At 43.3% G+C, this 18332-nt stretch overlaps 1 protein-coding gene across 7 annotated transcripts in view; it reads right to left on the reverse strand.

The window, feature by feature from the left end:
- Positions 1 to 635: 635 nt before the first annotated feature.
- The window catches only part of LOC129818116 (disabled homolog 2-interacting protein-like), a 405090-nt gene continuing 387393 nt past the window's right edge, over positions 636 to 18332 (reverse strand). For 6 of the 7 annotated variants that reach the window (XM_055873700.1, XM_055873703.1, XM_055873704.1 and 3 more), the window contains 4 exons: positions 15040 to 15174; positions 13075 to 13277; positions 10421 to 10508; positions 636 to 8969 (listed from right to left, as the gene is read on the reverse strand). In XM_055873700.1, coding sequence (XP_055729675.1) covers positions 8802 to 8969; positions 10421 to 10508; positions 13075 to 13277; positions 15040 to 15174 — 594 coding nt within the window. In that variant the 3' untranslated portion in view covers positions 636 to 8801. The remainder of the gene's footprint in view (positions 8970 to 10420; positions 10509 to 13074; positions 13278 to 15039; positions 15175 to 18332) is intronic. The other variant, XM_055873702.1, reaches the window with a different exon arrangement.

Genomic DNA, 18332 nt, shown 5'->3' on the forward strand with positions numbered 1-18332 from the left:
AGACATCAGTCAGGAAGTTAAAGCTTGGTCGCAAATGGGTCTTCCGAATGGACAATGACCCCAAGCGTACTTCCAAAGTTTTGGCAAAATGACTTAAGGACAACAAAGTCAAGGTATTGGAGTGGCCATCACAAAGCCCTGATCCCATAGAAAATGTGTGGGCAGAACTGAAAAAGTGTTTGCGAGCAAGGAGGCCTACAAACCTGACTCAGTTACACCATCTCTGTCAGGAGGAATGGGCCACAATTCACCCAACTCATTGTGGGAAGCTTGTGGAAGGCTACCCGGAACGTTTGACCCAAGTTAAACAATTTAAAGGCAATGCTACCAAATACTAATTGAGTGTATGTAAACTTCTGACCCACTGGGAATTTGATGAAATAAATAAAAGCTGAAATAAATAATTCTCTCTACTTTTATTCTGACATTTTACATTCTTAAAATAAAGTGGTGATCCTAACTGACCTAAGACAGGGAACTTTTACTTGGATTAAATGTCAGGAATTGTGAAAAACGGAGAATGTATTTGGCTAAGGTGTATGTAAACTTCCGACTTCAACTGTACATATACATTTGAGAAGTCCTTTTTGGAAAATATTTTTACCACAGTGGCAAAGAACACACAAGGCAGAGGCTTAAAATAGCTAAATAAAACTTTAATAAGTCTAGTTGCAAATGTACATAAATTGCACAGCCACATTGTTTTGAATATATCATCAACACAAACAAATTCCTCTGTACATTATTGTTTTCACCACTGTTGTCCAAGGAAGCAGAATCCAGCAAATACTTCACTTTCAACATACTTACAAAAGTATTTTCTAAGATATTAGAAAACATACATATTTGACTTTATTTATAGATGTATATTTAGTTTATGGTATTTTTCTCACTGGCTCTAACTGTACTGTATGTATAATGAGTTTGTGTGGCTACAGCGACATCATCATCACATTTCTCTCTCTGACTCTCCTATATTCTCTAACAACTTAATGAAGGTGGAACAGAGCTGGGATGTTACCAGAAACATACCCAAGATTTAGAATTGATAGCCAAATGAAAGGACATTGCATTCCCTATTTCTATGGAAGAGGCTTCATGTTGTGTTGCCCTGGTAACACTAATAGATCATTAGAAGGTTTATACCAGTATTAATCTAGCTGATTTGGGAGAGTTGGCATTTCAATGGCACAGGGTAGTTTGTAAGGTAAGGTTCCACGGTAGAGGGCTACAGGTGAGAAGTGGAGACTACTCAGGGGACTAGACTTAAGTCCCTAATATCACAGTCAGCACTCTTTTCCCCTTCAAACTCTGGAAATAAAATACATCATTGTTGAAGTAACTTGAGCCAATCATCTGAAATCAAGAGGTTTGGTAGTGCATTCCATGACATGGCTAATCAAGCCCGGAGTGCACACTTCTGCAGTCCAAAAGACGGGGGTTTAATGGAAAGTAGACTAACAATGCTTAAAACCTAATTTTAAAAGTGCATAGAGTTTGGCTGATGAGAAATGGGATTTTGTGCTTGTGTTTATCTTTCTCCACAATTGATTGGTCATAGAACGCTGGACGTTTGGATTCTCCCTGTCCTCTACACACCTGAAGTCATCCAACACCTCTCCACAGTAAATTGTCATTTTACATTTTTTTGCAACTATTAATTTTAAAGTGGTTTTCCCTTGATCGGAAAAGAGAATAATGCATGTGGCGGTGGAGAGGAGAGACTTAGATCTCCAGGCTAAAACCTGGATCTAACTGAACAGGACAGATGACTGACTGAGCTATCTACAATTTACATGATGTCATATCGATCGATAGAGCACTATTATTGAACACAAGGTACATAAAAAAAAAAAAAACTAGGTAAAAATAATGTGAACATTTAATTTACACTCGTCTCCAAGCCTGTCCAGCCTCTTGATACACTAATCGTTATCATATACAGTACCAGTCAAACGTTTGGACACACCTTCTCATTCAAGGGTTTTTCTTTATTTTGACTATTTTCTATATTGTTGAATAATAGTGAAGACATCAACACTATGAAATAACACATATCATATAGTCATGTAATCATGTAGTAACCAAAAAAAGTGTTAAACGAATCAAAATATATTTTATACTGTGATGTGTACGCTAATAAAACGGGAAGCAAGTACAGGAAGTGAATTTAATAAATAAACAAACATGGAACAAAACAAGAAACACGAGTAGCATACAGACATGAAACATATAAACAGAGTCAATAACGACTGAGGAAAGAACCAAAGGGAGTGACACATATAGGGGAGGTAATCAGGAAGGTGATGGAGTCCAGGTGAGTATCATGAGGCCAGGTGAGCATAACGATGACAGGTATGTATAATAATGAGTAAACTGGCAACAACGAGCGGCAGAGAGGGGGAGCGGGAGTAGACATGACAGTACCCCCTCCCTGACGTGCGGGTCCAGCCGCAGGACGACGACCAGAGGGACGGTCCAAAGGACCAGCAGCGGGCCGATCGCTTCTGCTGAGGCGCGGGAACCTGCAGAGCCAGCTGAGGCGTGGGAATCTGCAGAGCCAGCTGAGGCGCGGGAACCTGTAGAGCCGGCTGAGGCGCGGGAACCTGTAGAGCCGGCTGAGGAGCGGGACCCTGATGAGCCAACCGAGGCTTGAGAACCTGTCGAGCCAGCTGTCATGGAAGCCTGACGAGCCAGCTGAGGCATCCCTGGTTGCTTTGGCAGCTGCCCTTGGACCCGACGTCACCAGTAAAAAAATGTAAATAAATCCCTGTTGCTTCCCTTTGGTGAGGTGTTATTCTATAACGTGTACGCTAAGAACGTGTACGCTAATAATCGGGAAGCAAGTACAAGGAGTGAATTTAGTTAATAAACTAACATGGAACGAAACAAGAAACACGAGTAGCATACAGACATGAAACATATAAACAGAGTCAATAACGACTGAGGAAAGAACCAAAGGGAGTGACAGATATAGGGAGGTAATCAGGAAGGTGAGCGTAACGATGACAGTTGTGCGTAATAATGAGTAAACTGGCGACAACTAGTGCCAGAGAGGGGGAGCGGGAGTAGACGTGACATATATTTTAGATTCTTCAAAGTAGCAACCCTTTGCCTTGATGACAGCATTGCACACTATTGGCATTCCATCAACCAGTTTCATCTGGAATGCTTTTCCAACAGTCTTGAAGGAGTTCCCACATATGCTGAGGACTTGTTGGCTGCTTTTCCTTCACTCTGCGGTCTAACTCATCCAAAACCATCTCAATTGGGTTGAAGTTGGGTGATTGTGGAGGCCTGGTCATCTGATGCAGCACTCCATTGCTCTCCTTCTTATCATCGGATCGGGCCACAGTGTCTCCTGACCCCTCCTGTCTCAGCCTCCAGTATTTATGCTGCAGTAGTTAATGTGTCGGGGGGCTAGGGTCAGTTTGTTATATCTGGATCACTTCTCCTGTCTTATCCGGTGTCCTGTATGAATTTAAGTATGCTCTCTCTAATTCTCTCCTTCTCTCTCTCTCTCTTTCTCTCTCTTGGAGGACCTGAGCCCTAGGACCATGCGCCAGGACTACCTGGCATGTTGACTCCTTGCTGTCCCCAGTCCACCTGGCCTTGCTGCTGCTCCAGATTCAACTGTTCTGCCTGCGGAATGGAACCCTGACCTGTTCACCGGACGTGCTAAAAAAGCCAACTGACATTTACTCCTGAGGTGCTGACTTGCAGCACCCTCGATAACTACTGTGATTATTATTATTTGACCATGCTGGTCATTTATGAACATTTGAACATCTTGGCCATGTTCTGTTATAATCTCCACCCGGCACAGCCAGAAGAGGACTGGCCACCCCTCATAGCCTGGTTCCTCTCTAGGTTTCTTCCTAGGTTTTGGCCTTTCTAGTGAGTTTTTCCTAGCCACCGGGCTTCTACACCTGCATTGCTTGCTGTTCGGGGTTTTAGGCTGGGTTTCTGTACAGCACTTTGAGATATCAGCTGATGTACGAAGGGCTATCTAAATAAATACATTTGATTTGATTTCCACCGGTCTAATGTCCATTGCTCGTGTTTTTTTGCCCAAGCAAATCTCTTCTTCTTATTGGTGTCCTTTAGTAGTGTTTCTTTGCAGCTGTTCGACCATGAAGCCCTGATTCACACAGTCTCCTCTGAAGAGTTGATGTTGAGATGTGTCTGTTACTTGAACTCTGTGAAGCATTTATTTGGGCTGCAATCTGAAGTGCAGTTAACTCTAATGAACTTATCCTCTGCAGCAGAGGTAACTCTGGGTCTTCTTTTCCTGTGGTGGTCCTCGTGAGAGCAAGTTTCATCATAGCCTTGATGGTTTTTGCTACTGCACTTGAAGAAACTGTCAAAGTTCTTGAAATGTTCCGTATTGACTGACCTTCATGTCTTAAAGTAATGATGGACTGTCATTTCTCTTTACTTATTTGCCATTATATGGACTTGGTCTTTTACTAAATAGGGCTGTCTTCTGTATACCACCCATACATTGTCACAACACAACTGATTGGCTCAAATGCGTTAAGAAGAAAATACATTATTTTATATCTGGAGTACTTCTCCTGTCTTATCCAGTGTCCTGTGTGAATTTAAGTATGCTCTCTCTAATTCTCTCCTTCTCTCTTTCTTTCTCTCTCTCGGAGAACCTGAGCCCTAGGAGCATACGTCAGGACTACCGGGCATGATGACTCCTTGCTGTCCCCAGTCCACCTGGCCTTGCTGCTGTTCCAGTTTCAACTGTTCTGCCTGAGGTTATGGAACCCCTACCTGTCCCAGACCTGCTGCTTTCAACTCTTAATGATCGGCTATGAAAAGCCAACTGACATTTATTCCTGATTATTATTTGACCATGCTTGTCATTTATGAACATTTTGAAAATCTTGGCTCTCTCTAATTCTCTCCTTGTCTCTTTCTTTCTCTCTCTCGGAGGACCTGAGCCCTAGGACCATACATCAGGACTACCGGGCATGATGACTCCTTGCTGTCCCCAGTCCACCTGGCCTTGCTGCTATTCCAGTTTCAACTGTTCTGCCTGCGGTTATGGAACCCCTACTTGTCCCAGACCTGCTGTTTTCAACTCTCAATGATCGGCTATGAAAAGCCAACTGACATTTATTCCTGATTATTATTTGACCATGCTTGTCACTTATGAACATTTTGAACATCTTGGCCATGTTCTGTTATACTCTCCACCCGGCACAGCCAGAAGAGGACTGGCCACCCCTCATAGCCTGGTTCCTCTCTAGGTTTCTTCCTAGGTTTTGGCCTTTCTAGGGAGTTTTTCCTAGCCACCGTGCTTCTACACCTGCATTGCTTGCTGTTTGGGGTTTTAGGCTGGGTTTCTGTACAGCACTTCGAGATATTAGCTGATGTACGAAGGGCTATATAAAATGAACTTGATTGGATTTGATGTTACACAATACATGTATGTTTTGTTTGATAAAGTTCATATTTATATAAAAAAATCTGAGTTTACATTGGCGTGTTACGTTCACTAGTTCCAAAAACATCCAGTGATAGTGCATAGCCACATCTATTCAACAGAAATACTCATCATAAATGTAGATGATAATACAAGTTATACACATGGAATTATAGATATACCTCTCCTTAATGCAACCGCTGTGTCAGATTTCAAAAAAACTTTACGGAAAAAGCAAACCATGCAATAATCTGAGACGGCATTCAGAACTATAGTCAAATTATCCGCCATGTTGGAGTTAACAGAAACCAGAAATTACATGATAAATATTCCCTTACCTTTGATGATCTTCATCAGAATGCACTCCCAGGAATCCCAGGTCCACAATAAATGCTTGATTTGTTCGATAATGTCCGTTATTTATGTCCAATTAGCTACTTTGGTTAGTGCGTTTGGTAAACAATTCCAAAGTCACAAAGCGCGTTCACTAAAACGTGACGAAATGTCCAAAAGTTCCAGTCAGTAGAAACATGTCAAACAATATATTGAATCAATCTTTAGAATGTTGTTAACATAAATCTTGAATAACGTTCCAACTGGAGAATTACATTGACTTCAGATGAGCGATGGAACGGAGCTCCCTCTTATGTGAACGCGCATGGTCACCTCATGTCAGTGGTGACTAATTCTCCTCTCATCCGGCCCCCCTTCACAGTAGAGTCATCAGACAAAGTTCTACAGACTGTTGACATCTAGTGGAAGCTGTAGGAAGTCATCCATATCTCGCTGGGATTCCAATGGGAGCTTGGTTGAAAATCCACCAGCCTCAGAATTTCCACTTCCTGTTTGGATTTCTTCTCAGGTTTTTTCCTGCCATATGAGTTCTGTTATACTCACAGACATAATTCAAACAGTTTTAGAAACTTCAGAGTGTTTTCCATCCAATACTAATAATAATATGCATATATTAGCAAATATGACTGAGGAGCAGGCCGTTTACTCTGGGCACCTCTGTGCACCTTTCATCCAAGCTACTCAATACTGCCCCTGCAGCCATAAGAGTTAACAAGGCACACTTGTTAATTGAAATGCATTCCAGGTGACTTCCTCATGACGCTGGTTGAGAGAATGCCAAGAGTGTGCAAAGCTGTCATCAAGGCAAAGGGTGGCTACTTAATATATTTAGATTTGTTTAACACTTTTTTGGTTACTACATGATTCCATATGTGTTATTTCATAGTTTCGATGTCTTCACTATTATTCTACAATGTAGAAAATAGTAAAAAAATAAAAATAAAAAAATCCTTGAATAAGTAGGTGTGTCCCAAACTTTTGACTGGAAACTGTATATAATAGGATATATAATCACATATAATATATGTTTATTTCTGTAGCAACTCATAAAAACAGAAGTTTATCATCTTCCTATATTGGCAACCGAAAACAAAAGCTGACAGTCTGGCGCTACCATTGGTTATAGCACCAAAATGAAGCATGCAGATTTCATCACTCTTATTAATTCATCTGTAAAGGTAAGAAAAAGGAATAGAAAAATATACCAAATATAGATGCTGAAATGTCTGGTGGGGGCGAGCCGAACAGCAGCTATAGGATCATTCAGAAGGACTTATACACCCAATATTTAGACCAACTGCGTTTGAGTAGCATCTTCACATTCAGAAGAGAGAGAGAGAGGGAGAGAGGGAATGAAGAAGGGGAGAGAAATAGAGGAGAGAGATGCTTGAAAGCGAAGTGGGGGTCACAGTCTCGATGCAGCATGCTTCATTGACATTAATTAGCTAACAGGAGTTTTAAGAGTAACATTCTTACTTAAGAGTTTTAAGAAAAAGTAATATTCTAATCTGTGAGGTCACGTGACCGACACCAGTCCAGTGTATAGTATAATGTTGTGTTAAACAACACAACTCTCTCTCTCCTTGTACTACAGGGTCTATGAGACCAACCATGGCTGGTGGGAGGAGCTATAGGAGGACAGGCTCATTGTAATGGCTGGAATGGAGTTTTGGAATGGAGTCAAACATGTGGTTGCCATGTGTTTGATACCATGTTTCACTCCATTCATTCCATTCCAGCCATTACAATGAGCCAGTCCTATACCTCCAAATGCAGAGGGACACACAACCAACATACAACATTGTTTCAACGTTGATTCAACATTAATGATGAAGCACTAAAGCAAACCTTGACCCAACCAGGTCTGTCTAGAAAACCTGGATAAACTAAAGGTTAAGAAGAAATAAAATAGCATTCTAACTATTTAATCTGTTGATGGTGCTACTCACTGCATAGTGTGCAGCCTCTCCCCCTATGCCCTATAATACACAGTACAGCTGCAGTCTTTCAAATATAACTATATCTCATGTATACTTTATAGAGGAAAAAAATAAATATGCATACATCTATATTAAATATCATTAATATAGTCTCACATATAGTTAATTATTGTGGGTTTATAATACATTACGTGATGTATTTATACAATATATTTATTCCTTTACAAATCCACAGTATTATAAGTTGTGCCTTTTATGGCAGGAAGAAGGGGGCTGAAGGAAAAAGTAGAGGTGGGTTCCTTACTTAAGGCGTTTCATGTACCAATAACTTTCACAAAGTGCACTATGTAGGGGACATGGGGGTAGGGGATAGTGGGGCACTTTGGAACACACTCAAGGACTTAAAATTAAAGATCAGTTTGGACAAAAAATATGTCAAAGCTCCTATTTGGTTTTTAAAAGAATGAGATAAGATCTAAATAAACCAAGAAGAGAGGAGGTCAGGAGAGGAAAGGAAAACAGAGAAGAAGAGAAGAGGAGAGAAGAGTAAAGAGGTTTTGGGTGACTATCTGACAGACAATGTGTTGATTATATAGTGGTTTGACCCAAGCTTTAGGGAACAGAGCCTGAAATTGTCCCAGCAACTGCATACATCCAATGGAAACATCCAAGTCGATTGATTGACGGAGAGTTCAGTTCATATCTACAGCTTGTCCCGGCTTCTCCTCTGCAGGGCCCATCTGGTGTTCAGCTCTGTCCATTGATTCGCTGTCTCTTTCCTGGTCTGCTGTCTGTCAAACTGAAGTCCCGCCTCCTCGCTTGGCCCCTGGCAGTGGTCTCCTCACTCACATTCTCCTCACCATGTAGTGTCCATATAAGGAAGTGTCCTCTACAAGCACCAGACAACACACACACACACACACACACACACACACACACACACACACACACACACACACACACACACACACACACACACACACACACACACACACACACACACACACACACACACACACACACACACACACACACACACACACACACACACACACACCCTCTCTCTGACTCTAGCAGTTGCTGCTGTTCCTGAACTCTCCATTCTCAGTGATCTGGAGCTTGGTGGGGTTGGTGGGGGAGATGCCGTTACGGGTCTGCATGCTGTAGCGCTCCTTCAGCTGGGTCAGGGCACTCATCAGACGGGCGTTGGCCGTGTCCAGAGACGCTATACGTTTCTCCTACCGAGAGAGATAGAAAGAGAGAGAGAAACACTGTATTAGAGAGGTAGAGACGGAGGAAAGTGGTAGACAGCAACGAGAGAGATACCAAATATAGACCTGTGTAAAGATAGGTGGTGAAGTACACAGACAACTAGACACGCAGATACATTCATGGAAACATTTGATTGTAGTTTCCTGGTCCTGTTAGTGTCTGTGTGCGGGGTAACAGAATGATCTATAGTGCTGTCGCATTCATCCACCCGAGGTGTTCTCTAATTCACTATTCACCTCTCTCCCTCTCTCTTCTCTCTCTCTCCTTAATGAGCTTTCCATATTCATGCTCTCTGTCTGTTGACTCAGGGAGCGGCTCATTGCCTTACCACCGCCAGTTTGTTTCCACACTCAACTCCCATTTTTTTTTCTTTCTTTTTTTTACCGTTATTTTACCAGGTAAGTTGACTGAGAACACGTTCTCATTTGCAGCAACGACCTGGGGAGTAGTTACAGGGGAGAGGAGGGGGATGAATGAGCCAATTGTAAACTGGGGATTATTACATTACTTTACTGTGCGAATGAGCTGTGTGTGTGTGTGTGTGCATCGCTGTCTGTGAGTTGACATTGAGGAGTCTTTTAACACTAGATCTATTCAACTTTGTTTAACTCACATAACTCATACGTTTGTGTGTATGCAACATGTCTGGATCAGAAAACGCTACAACACAGAGCAGGAGGAGACAGAATTTACAGTTAAAATGAGTCCCCTTGTCTCAACACGCTTGTCGACAGACAGGCTGGAAGAATAATGTAAATGTGGATATTAGTTAGTCTGTAAGACTAAAGCGTAGAGTCGTGCTGCGCTCTGCCATCCGAGCCTAGTCACTGCCACAGAGATCTGACAGCTTGAATTAAACATCTCTATGTATTTCTATGTTCTGTCAGCCTTCATGTCCTGTAGCAGACAACACACTCCCTCACAAAGGGACGGATGTACACACATAGCAATACATCCCAATATATTGTGCACAGTTGACTAGGAGTTACATGGGCTTCTGAGTATTCTTCAAGCGTCTCTCTATATGAGGTTTAAACATTGCAAACAGGAAGTGGGTGTGTGTGTGCGCTCAACTCATTCTAAGATGTTTATAATGACCTGCAGTAATGTTTCATGACACTAGGGACCGCCCTGCTCTATTTATTTGATTTGTTTTATTTAACCTTTATTTAACTAGGGAAGTCAGTTAAGAACACATTCTTATTTACAATGACGGCCTACCCCGGACGACACTGGGCCAATTGTGCATCGCTCTATGGGACTCCCAATCACGGCCTGGATTCAAACCAGGGACTGCAGTGACACCTCTTGCACTGAGATGCAGTGCCTTAGACCGCTATGCCACTCGGGGGCCCTATGGGGCTTTAAACAGTCAACAAACTGACTGTATGGAGTTGTATATGTGACTGACTCTCACCTGTGCATCAATGATCTTCTGTTTGGAGTCAACCACAGCCTGCATGTCATTGTGATCTTTCTTCAGCTCCTCTTCCACCGACATTAACCTGGACACGCACGCACGCACGCACGCACGCACGCACGCACGCACGCACGCACGCACGCACGCACGCACGCACACACACACACACACACACACACACACACACACACACACACACACACACACACACACACACACACACACACGCACACAGTTAAAGGGACATTAGCAACACAAAGCACAACAGACACCCAGCGTATGAAATAAGGCAGAGTATGTGGATACAGAACAGAATACTGTGTGTTACTTTGGCTCACACTAGTCTGGCAGGACCTTCCAGCTGTATGGCAGACTACAGACTGGAACTGAGTTTATAAGAGGGGTATTTTGGGCCTGCTGGTCTGTTAGTACTTTAGATCTGTATGTAGAGTATAATATGTTTAATATACACTGCTCAAAAAAATAAAGGGAACACTTAAACAACACAATGTAACTCCAAGTCAATCACATTTCTGTGAAATCAAACTGTCTACTTAGGAAGCAACACTGATTGACAATAAATTTCACATGCTGTTGTGCAAATGGAATAGACAAAAGGTGGAAATTATAGGCAATTAGCAAGACACCCCCAAAAAAGGAGTGATTCTGCAGGTGGTGACCACAGACCACTTCTCAGTTCCTATGCTTCCTGGCTGATGTTTTGGTCACTTTTGAATGCTGGCGGTGCTCTCACTCTAGTGGTAGCATGAGACGGAGTCTACAACCCATACAAGTGGCTCAGGTAGTGCAGTTCATCCAGGATGGCACATCAATGCGAGCTGTGGCAAAAAGGTTTGCTGTGTCTGTCAGCGTAGTGTCCAGAGCATGGAGGCGCTACCAGGAGACAGGCCAGTACATCAGGAGACGTGGAGGAGGCCGTAGGAGGGCAACAACCCAGCAGCAGGACCGCTACCTCCGCCTTTGTGCAAGGAGGTGTACTGCCAGCGCCCTGCAACATGACCTCCAGCAGGCCACAAATCAATCAGTGTTGCTTCCTAAGTGGACAGTTTGATTTCACAGAAGTGTGATTGACTTGGAGTTACATTGTGTTGTTTAAGTGTTTCCTTTATTTTTTTGAGCAATGTAGTTATTAGAATGAGGGTATCTTGGGACTGCTGATCTGCTATGTATTTAGGAGGTGTGTGTACAACTTCGAACTGAGTTTGTGAGAGGTGTGTGTAGGGGTGTACAACTTCTGAGTTTGTGAGAGGTGTGTGTAGGGGTGTACAACTTCTAACTGAGTTTGTGAGAGGTGTGTGTAGGGGTGTACAACTTCTAACTGAGTTTGTTAGAGGTGTGTGTAGGGGTGTACAACTTCTAACTGAGTTTGTTAGAGGTGTGTGTAGGGGTGTACAACTTCTAACTGAGTTTGTGAGAGGTGTGTGTAGGGGTGTACAACTTCTAACTGAGTTTGTGAGAGGTGTGTGTAGGGGTGTACAACTTCTAACTGAGTTTGTGAGAGGTGTGTGTAGGGGTATACAACTGCTAACTGAGTTTGTGAGAGGTGTGTGTAGGGGTGTACAACTTCTAACTGAGTTTGTGAGAGGTGTGTGTAGGGGTGTACAACTTCTAACTGAGTTTGTGAGAGGTGTGTGTAGGGGTATACAACTGCTAACTGAGTTTGTGAGAGGTGTGTGTAGGGGTGTACAACTTCTAACTGAGTTTGTGAGAGGTGTGTGTAGGGGTGTACAACTTCTAACTGAGTTTGTGAGAGGTGTGTGTAGGGGTGTACAACTGCTAACTGAGTTTGTTAGAGGTGTGTGTAGGGGTGTACAACTTCTAACTGAGTTTGTGAGAGGTGTGTGTAGGGGTGTACAACTGCTAACTGAGTTTGTTAGAGGTGTGTGTAGGGGTGTACAACTTCTAACTGAGTTTGTGAGAGGTGTGTGTAGGGGTGTACAACTGCTAACTGAGTTTGTGAGAGGTGTGTGTAGGGGTGTACAACTTCTAACTGAGTTTGTGAGAGGTGTGTGTAGGGGTGTACAACTTCTAACTGAGTTTGTGAGAGGTGTGTGTAGGGGTGTACAACTTCTAACTGAGTTTGTTAGAGGTGTGTGTAGGGGTGTACAACTGCTAACTGAGTTTGTTAGAGGTGTGTGTAGGGGTGTACAACTTCTAACTGAGTTTGTTAGAGGTGTGTGTAGGGGTGTACAACTTCTAACTGAGTTTGTGAGAGGTGTGTGCATTGTGTGTGAGTGTGTGTGTGTGTGTGCGCGCATGTGTGCTTGTCTTTGTGTGTGCTTGTGTCTGTGTGTCGGCTCTAATTGAGTTAACAGGGTTCAGTGTGACACGGATCTGAAAGGAACATGGAAGCTGTATGTCTTCTGACATCACAGACCAGGAGATAACATCAGAAACACACAGCAGATAACATCATCCATCCATCTCCCTTTCTCTCCATCTCTCTCTTAGCATACACTCCCTCTCCCCCTCTTTCGCTCTGCGTATACTTGCTCTCTCTTACCAAATCTTTCTCTCTTTCTGTTTCTCTCTCCATCTCTTACTCTCCATCTTACTTTCTCCATCTCTCCCTTTCTCTTACTTTCACCAGTCTCTGTCTGGAAAGGGTCTGATCCCCACACCTTATGTACCTGCTTATAATACCCTTCATCTGGAGGTCCTTGTCATCCTGCTGTCGTCTCAGGCGTTCCTCAGACTCCTCCAGCCGTGCCTGGTACTCCATCAGAACCTTTTGAGCACCGTCGTCCTGACCCTTCAGACGAGCCTCATACTCCTCCAGCTTCTGGACCGACACACGCAGCTTCTCCTGGAGGACCACGATCTCCTGCTGGTACTGGGGTGGGTGGGGGGGTGGGGTTAAAGGAGACAGATAGGGTTAAAGGAAGAGTCAGAATCATCTTCAACAACACTACAGCCACCTCCTGCTGGTACTAGAGAAAGGAGAGATAGAAAGAGAGAGAGTTTTTATTATCATCATAGTCATCATCATCGTCATTAACACTGGGAAACCGATACTTATGTCAATGGCGCCAACCCATACTGGCCCATTCAATTGTCCTGTTGTTTCTAGGTAGAGGTGGTCAGTGAAGAGAGCAATAACCGGCATTGTTATCATCACAATAATCGTTGTCAATGTTCTCCTCATCACAGTGGTCCTTAAGGTAGACCTTGACAGGTGTATCAACTCATTTCCATAATTTCCTCACCATTTTTGCTTCTTATCCATTTTTTTTTTTTTTTTGTGCACCTGGTTCCATTTTAAGTTTTAAACAGTCAAATATTGAAGGGAAGCTGAAACTTGGACAGGGCAGGATTATAAGTGTGGAAGTGTTAAAGACTGTAAGTAGACATTAGCCAACACTCACAGTAAAACTTCCAACTTTTCTAAGCCACCCTTATTCCTGAGAGAGATGAGTTTCTTTTCCTTCCATGTCCCAAATCCCACCAGCACTCGAATTTGATCCCTAACCTCTAAAACTGGGGACTTAAGTGGAGTACTGTTCCAGAAGAGAGAAGGAGGAGAGGGAGGAGAGGGATTCAACCCCCGCAGCTCAAGCCCTGGACTCAGGAATAAGCCGGGAAAAGCTCCCCTTGACCTCCCTCCGGACCTGTGAGCGGTCCTGAAGAGGAGAGGGTTGGTGCTGTCTGAGAAATTAGAGGTGTAATCAAATCCTGCCTGGCTTCAATAAAACACACATCCGGGCTCCTTCAGCAGCATTCAAGGGAAGCGGGTTCGGCCAGGTAGAAACAGAGCACACCTCACCAGAGAATGTGATAAAAAAGTTGACTCAACGCTGTCCTTCACAAGAACACTGGACCAAACGTGAAATATGAATAAAGCTATGAAAATAAGTGCTGCTCACTGTCAATCCCCTATTTTCTCTTATTTGCTGCTTCATAAAATCATGTAAGCATGATGTGCAGCACAGGTGGTTGTGACAGCCAATAGGCAGTGGAGATGTGTGTATGTGACAGCCAATCAAAGCATTGAGAGCTGACAGCCATTGGGATGAGAAGCAGGTGAAGGAGCAGCAGCAGAAGCGGGAAGCATTCTCCCCGCACACACACATGGACATACAAACACATGGACATACACACACACATGGACATACACACAGACATACACACACACGGACATACACACTCACATGGACATACACACTCACATGGACATACACACTCACATGGACATACACACTCACATGGTCACACACACTCACATGGTCATACACACTCACATGGACATACACACACACATGGACACACACACACACACACGGACATACACACACACATTCACAATTTGACTGTAAGAGTCTAGGAATACCTGGTTGAAATCCTTTGACCATACAAACGGAGTATCTGTTATTAGAGATGCAGGTTTATTGTGAGTGATTGTAAGTTGTAAGGGGGTAGGGTTAAGGGTAGGAATGAGGGCTTGACATTGGAAGTTGAGGGGAGTAGAGAAAATGCTGGTTAAAGTGCGTGGGGGGTGTTGAAGGTTGGTTGGAGAGGAGGTGTCTAAAGGGTGGGTGCTGAGAACAGGGGTACTGGAAGGTTAGGGGGGTTACATGGAGTTTGGTTTGTGACGTTACCTTCTCGGCCTGAGTGAGATCCTCTCTGTTTCTGGACTCGGGGTCCATCCCCTCATGGTCTACATACTGAACATTCATATTCAACAGCCAGGCAGCCGTACGGTCCAGCGCATTGGGCTTCACTGGGGAGGGGGCCTAGTGGAACCAACACAACACACACATGAGCTGAGCCGAGAAGGACACACACACACGTCATACGGTACACACACACACGTCATATGGTACACACACACCGACATACGGTACATAGTACATACACTACATGACCATTGGATGTGGACATCTGCTCGTCGAACATCTCATTCCAAAATCATGGAGTTCGTCCCCCCTTTGCTTCTAAAACAACCTCCACTCTTCTGGGAAAGCTTTCCACTAGATGTTGGAACATTGCTGTGGGGACTTGCTTCCATTCAGCTACAAGAGCATTAGTGAGGTCTGGCACTGATGTTGGATGATTAGGCCTGGCTTGCAGTCGCCGTTCCAATTCATCCCAAAAGGGGTTTGATGGGGTTGAGGTCAGGGCTCAAGTTCTTCCACACCGATCTCGACAAACCATTTCTGTATGGATCTCGCTTTATGCACAGGGGCATTGTCATGCTTAAACAGGAAAGGGCCTTCCCCAAACTGTGGCCACAAAGTTGGAAGCACAGAATCGTCTAGAATGTCATTGTATGCTGTAGGGTTAAGATTTCCTTTCACTGAACTAAGGGGCCCGAACCATGAAAAACAGCTAACTTTACAGTTGGCACTATGCATTGGGGCAGGTAGTGTTCTACTGGCATCTGACAAACCCAGATATGTCCGTCGGACTGCCAGATGGTGAAGTGTGATTCATACCTCCAGAGAACGCGTTTCCACTGCTTTGGAGTCCAATGGCGGCGAGCATTACACCACTCCAGGCGACGCTTGGCATTGAGCATGGAAACCCATTTCATGAAGCTCCCGACGAACAGTTCTTGTGCTGACGTTGCTTCCAGAGGCAGTTTGGAACTCGGTAGTGAGTGTTGCAACCGAGGACAGACGATTTATACGTGCTTCAGCACTCAGCGGTCCCATTCTGTGAGCTTGTGTGGCCTAACAATTCGTGGTTGAGCCGTTGTTGCTCCTAGACATTTACACTTCACAATAACAGCACTTACAATTTCCTAGCAGGGTAGAAATTGTATGAACTGACTTGTTAGATAGGTGGCATCCTATGGTGCCACGATGAAAGCCACTGAGCTCTTCAGTAAGGCCATTCTACTGCCAATGTTTGTCTATGGAGATTGCATGGCAGTGTGTTCGATTTTATACACTTATCAGTAATGAGTTTGGCTAAAATAGCCGAATCCATTAATTTGAAGGGGTGTCCACATACTTTTGTATTTATAGTGTAGAGAGAGAGAGAGAGAGAGAGTGTGTGTGTGTAACAAGGTTTCTGTTAGTAAGCAATTTACTTTTGGCTAATAAAATCAATGAAAAGCCTTTTGGCCGATGAAAAAAAATGAAAAGCCGATAAAACTGTTGCTGGTCAAAATGAACGGATAAAAAAATCCCATTGCAGAATAATGCTTTTATTCGTTGATGGAAATACCAGTCGATGCAATGTTTTATTTCATATTGTTGGGCACGTCTTACCTTGCTTCAAAGTAGCCTACAGGCAAAATCCCACCATGGAAACATGGAGGTAATTATTTGATAAGACTTCATAGGCGGTGCATGAGTTTCAAGTTTCTACCCTTCTGCGTGCCAGTTATGATTTTCATATGCACATTTCGTGGAACAGTTTCATTTCAATAAGAACGTTTTCATTTCTCTAAATCGTTGATCTGAATTATAATAATAAAAATGGAATAGTTAAAAGTTAACTAATACGAGATCACCAGCCTCTGCCATATGGACACATTGATACACCGTGATCCATTGGCGGCTAAAGAAATGAGCGCATGGAACTCATTGTCCATAGGTCAATGCAGCAGTAGACCTATAACTTCCACTGCTCTTTCACACTGAGGATTGGCGATTATCGATGGGGAGATTGTTGGAAAGTTTTTTGGAATAGCATACATTCGCAATGGATGTTAGAAAACACTTTCCTACATTTCTGCACAGCAGTCCAGGTATTTCTATGTTTGCTCAGGCGCACGCGCTCCCTCAACATTATCAGGACAGAAATTAAAAACTTGTCCGTCAACACTTTTTCCTAACAGAAACCCTGTGAGTGTGTGCGTGTGTGTGTCATTAGATGTGTCAGTTATGGTGACTGACAGTTGGTGAGAACACCATGGGATCCAAAACAGTCCGCAACTGAAACCTTTGAAAATGACTGAATATCTGTATTTGAATCTCAAATATGGTGAACTGAATTAATTAAAATATATTAGCTCAAATGTTGCTCTGTCATTTCATTGTCAAATACCAAGGTCAAGACAGGCAAGATATATGATGTTCATCAGTTTAGTCAGTCAGTTAGTAATATGTTAATGTGATGTTAGTTGAGGTTGTACAATATCATAATTTCTACACTGGATTGAGACGGGATCATTTCATAAACTATACCTAGTCAGGTTTGATTACAGCGGTGTTACACGGATTACAATTATAGTTGCAATCTTCTCAGTATAGCATTGCTCTATTAAAAATACATGCATCACCAGACAGAGCTGAAAACCAGTTATTGCAGCCAGACAGCGACTCAATCAAGCATTGATTTTCCTCTCAATATCTCTCTCTAATCCACCTGTTATGTATCTCTAATGGAGTTCAAAGAGGAACAAAGACGACATTAAAAACAACATGCTTATTAACAAATCCCAGAGAGCGCTGTCATGACGTGGCCCTTTCTGGGTGTAGATCATGGCCTCCCCCTCTCTTTCTCTCACTCTCCTAAACCCAGGTTTTATTGCCCCAGGTCGTAAATACCACAGAGACTCTCCCTGACCATGCAATTGAGAGAGAGTTTCACAGGAAGACAAAATCATTCTCCAGGCCAATTCTACTACGTTCCAGAATTTGAGAATGGAACAATTCTCCTATTTTGGAGAATGTGTAAACGGTCGGTGGAGAAGCCAGCTACGACCCGGTCCATTTTGTTTCATGTTTGTGACCTCATGAAAGACAATACAGCCACATTACCCTCACTCGGTTTATACAGGTGCCTCAGTGATGAGGTTTGCATCTAATTCTTGTATAAAATGAATGAGTAAAGATTAGAGGTCGACCGATTAATCGGAATGGCCGATTAATTAGGGCCGATTTCAAGTTTTCATAACAATCGGTAATCAGCATTTTTGGACACCGATCATGGCCGATTA

The sequence above is a fragment of the Salvelinus fontinalis genome, chromosome 21, assembly GCF_029448725.1.
Source record: "Salvelinus fontinalis isolate EN_2023a chromosome 21, ASM2944872v1, whole genome shotgun sequence".
In the NCBI taxonomy this organism is placed as follows: Eukaryota; Metazoa; Chordata; class Actinopteri; order Salmoniformes; family Salmonidae; genus Salvelinus; species Salvelinus fontinalis.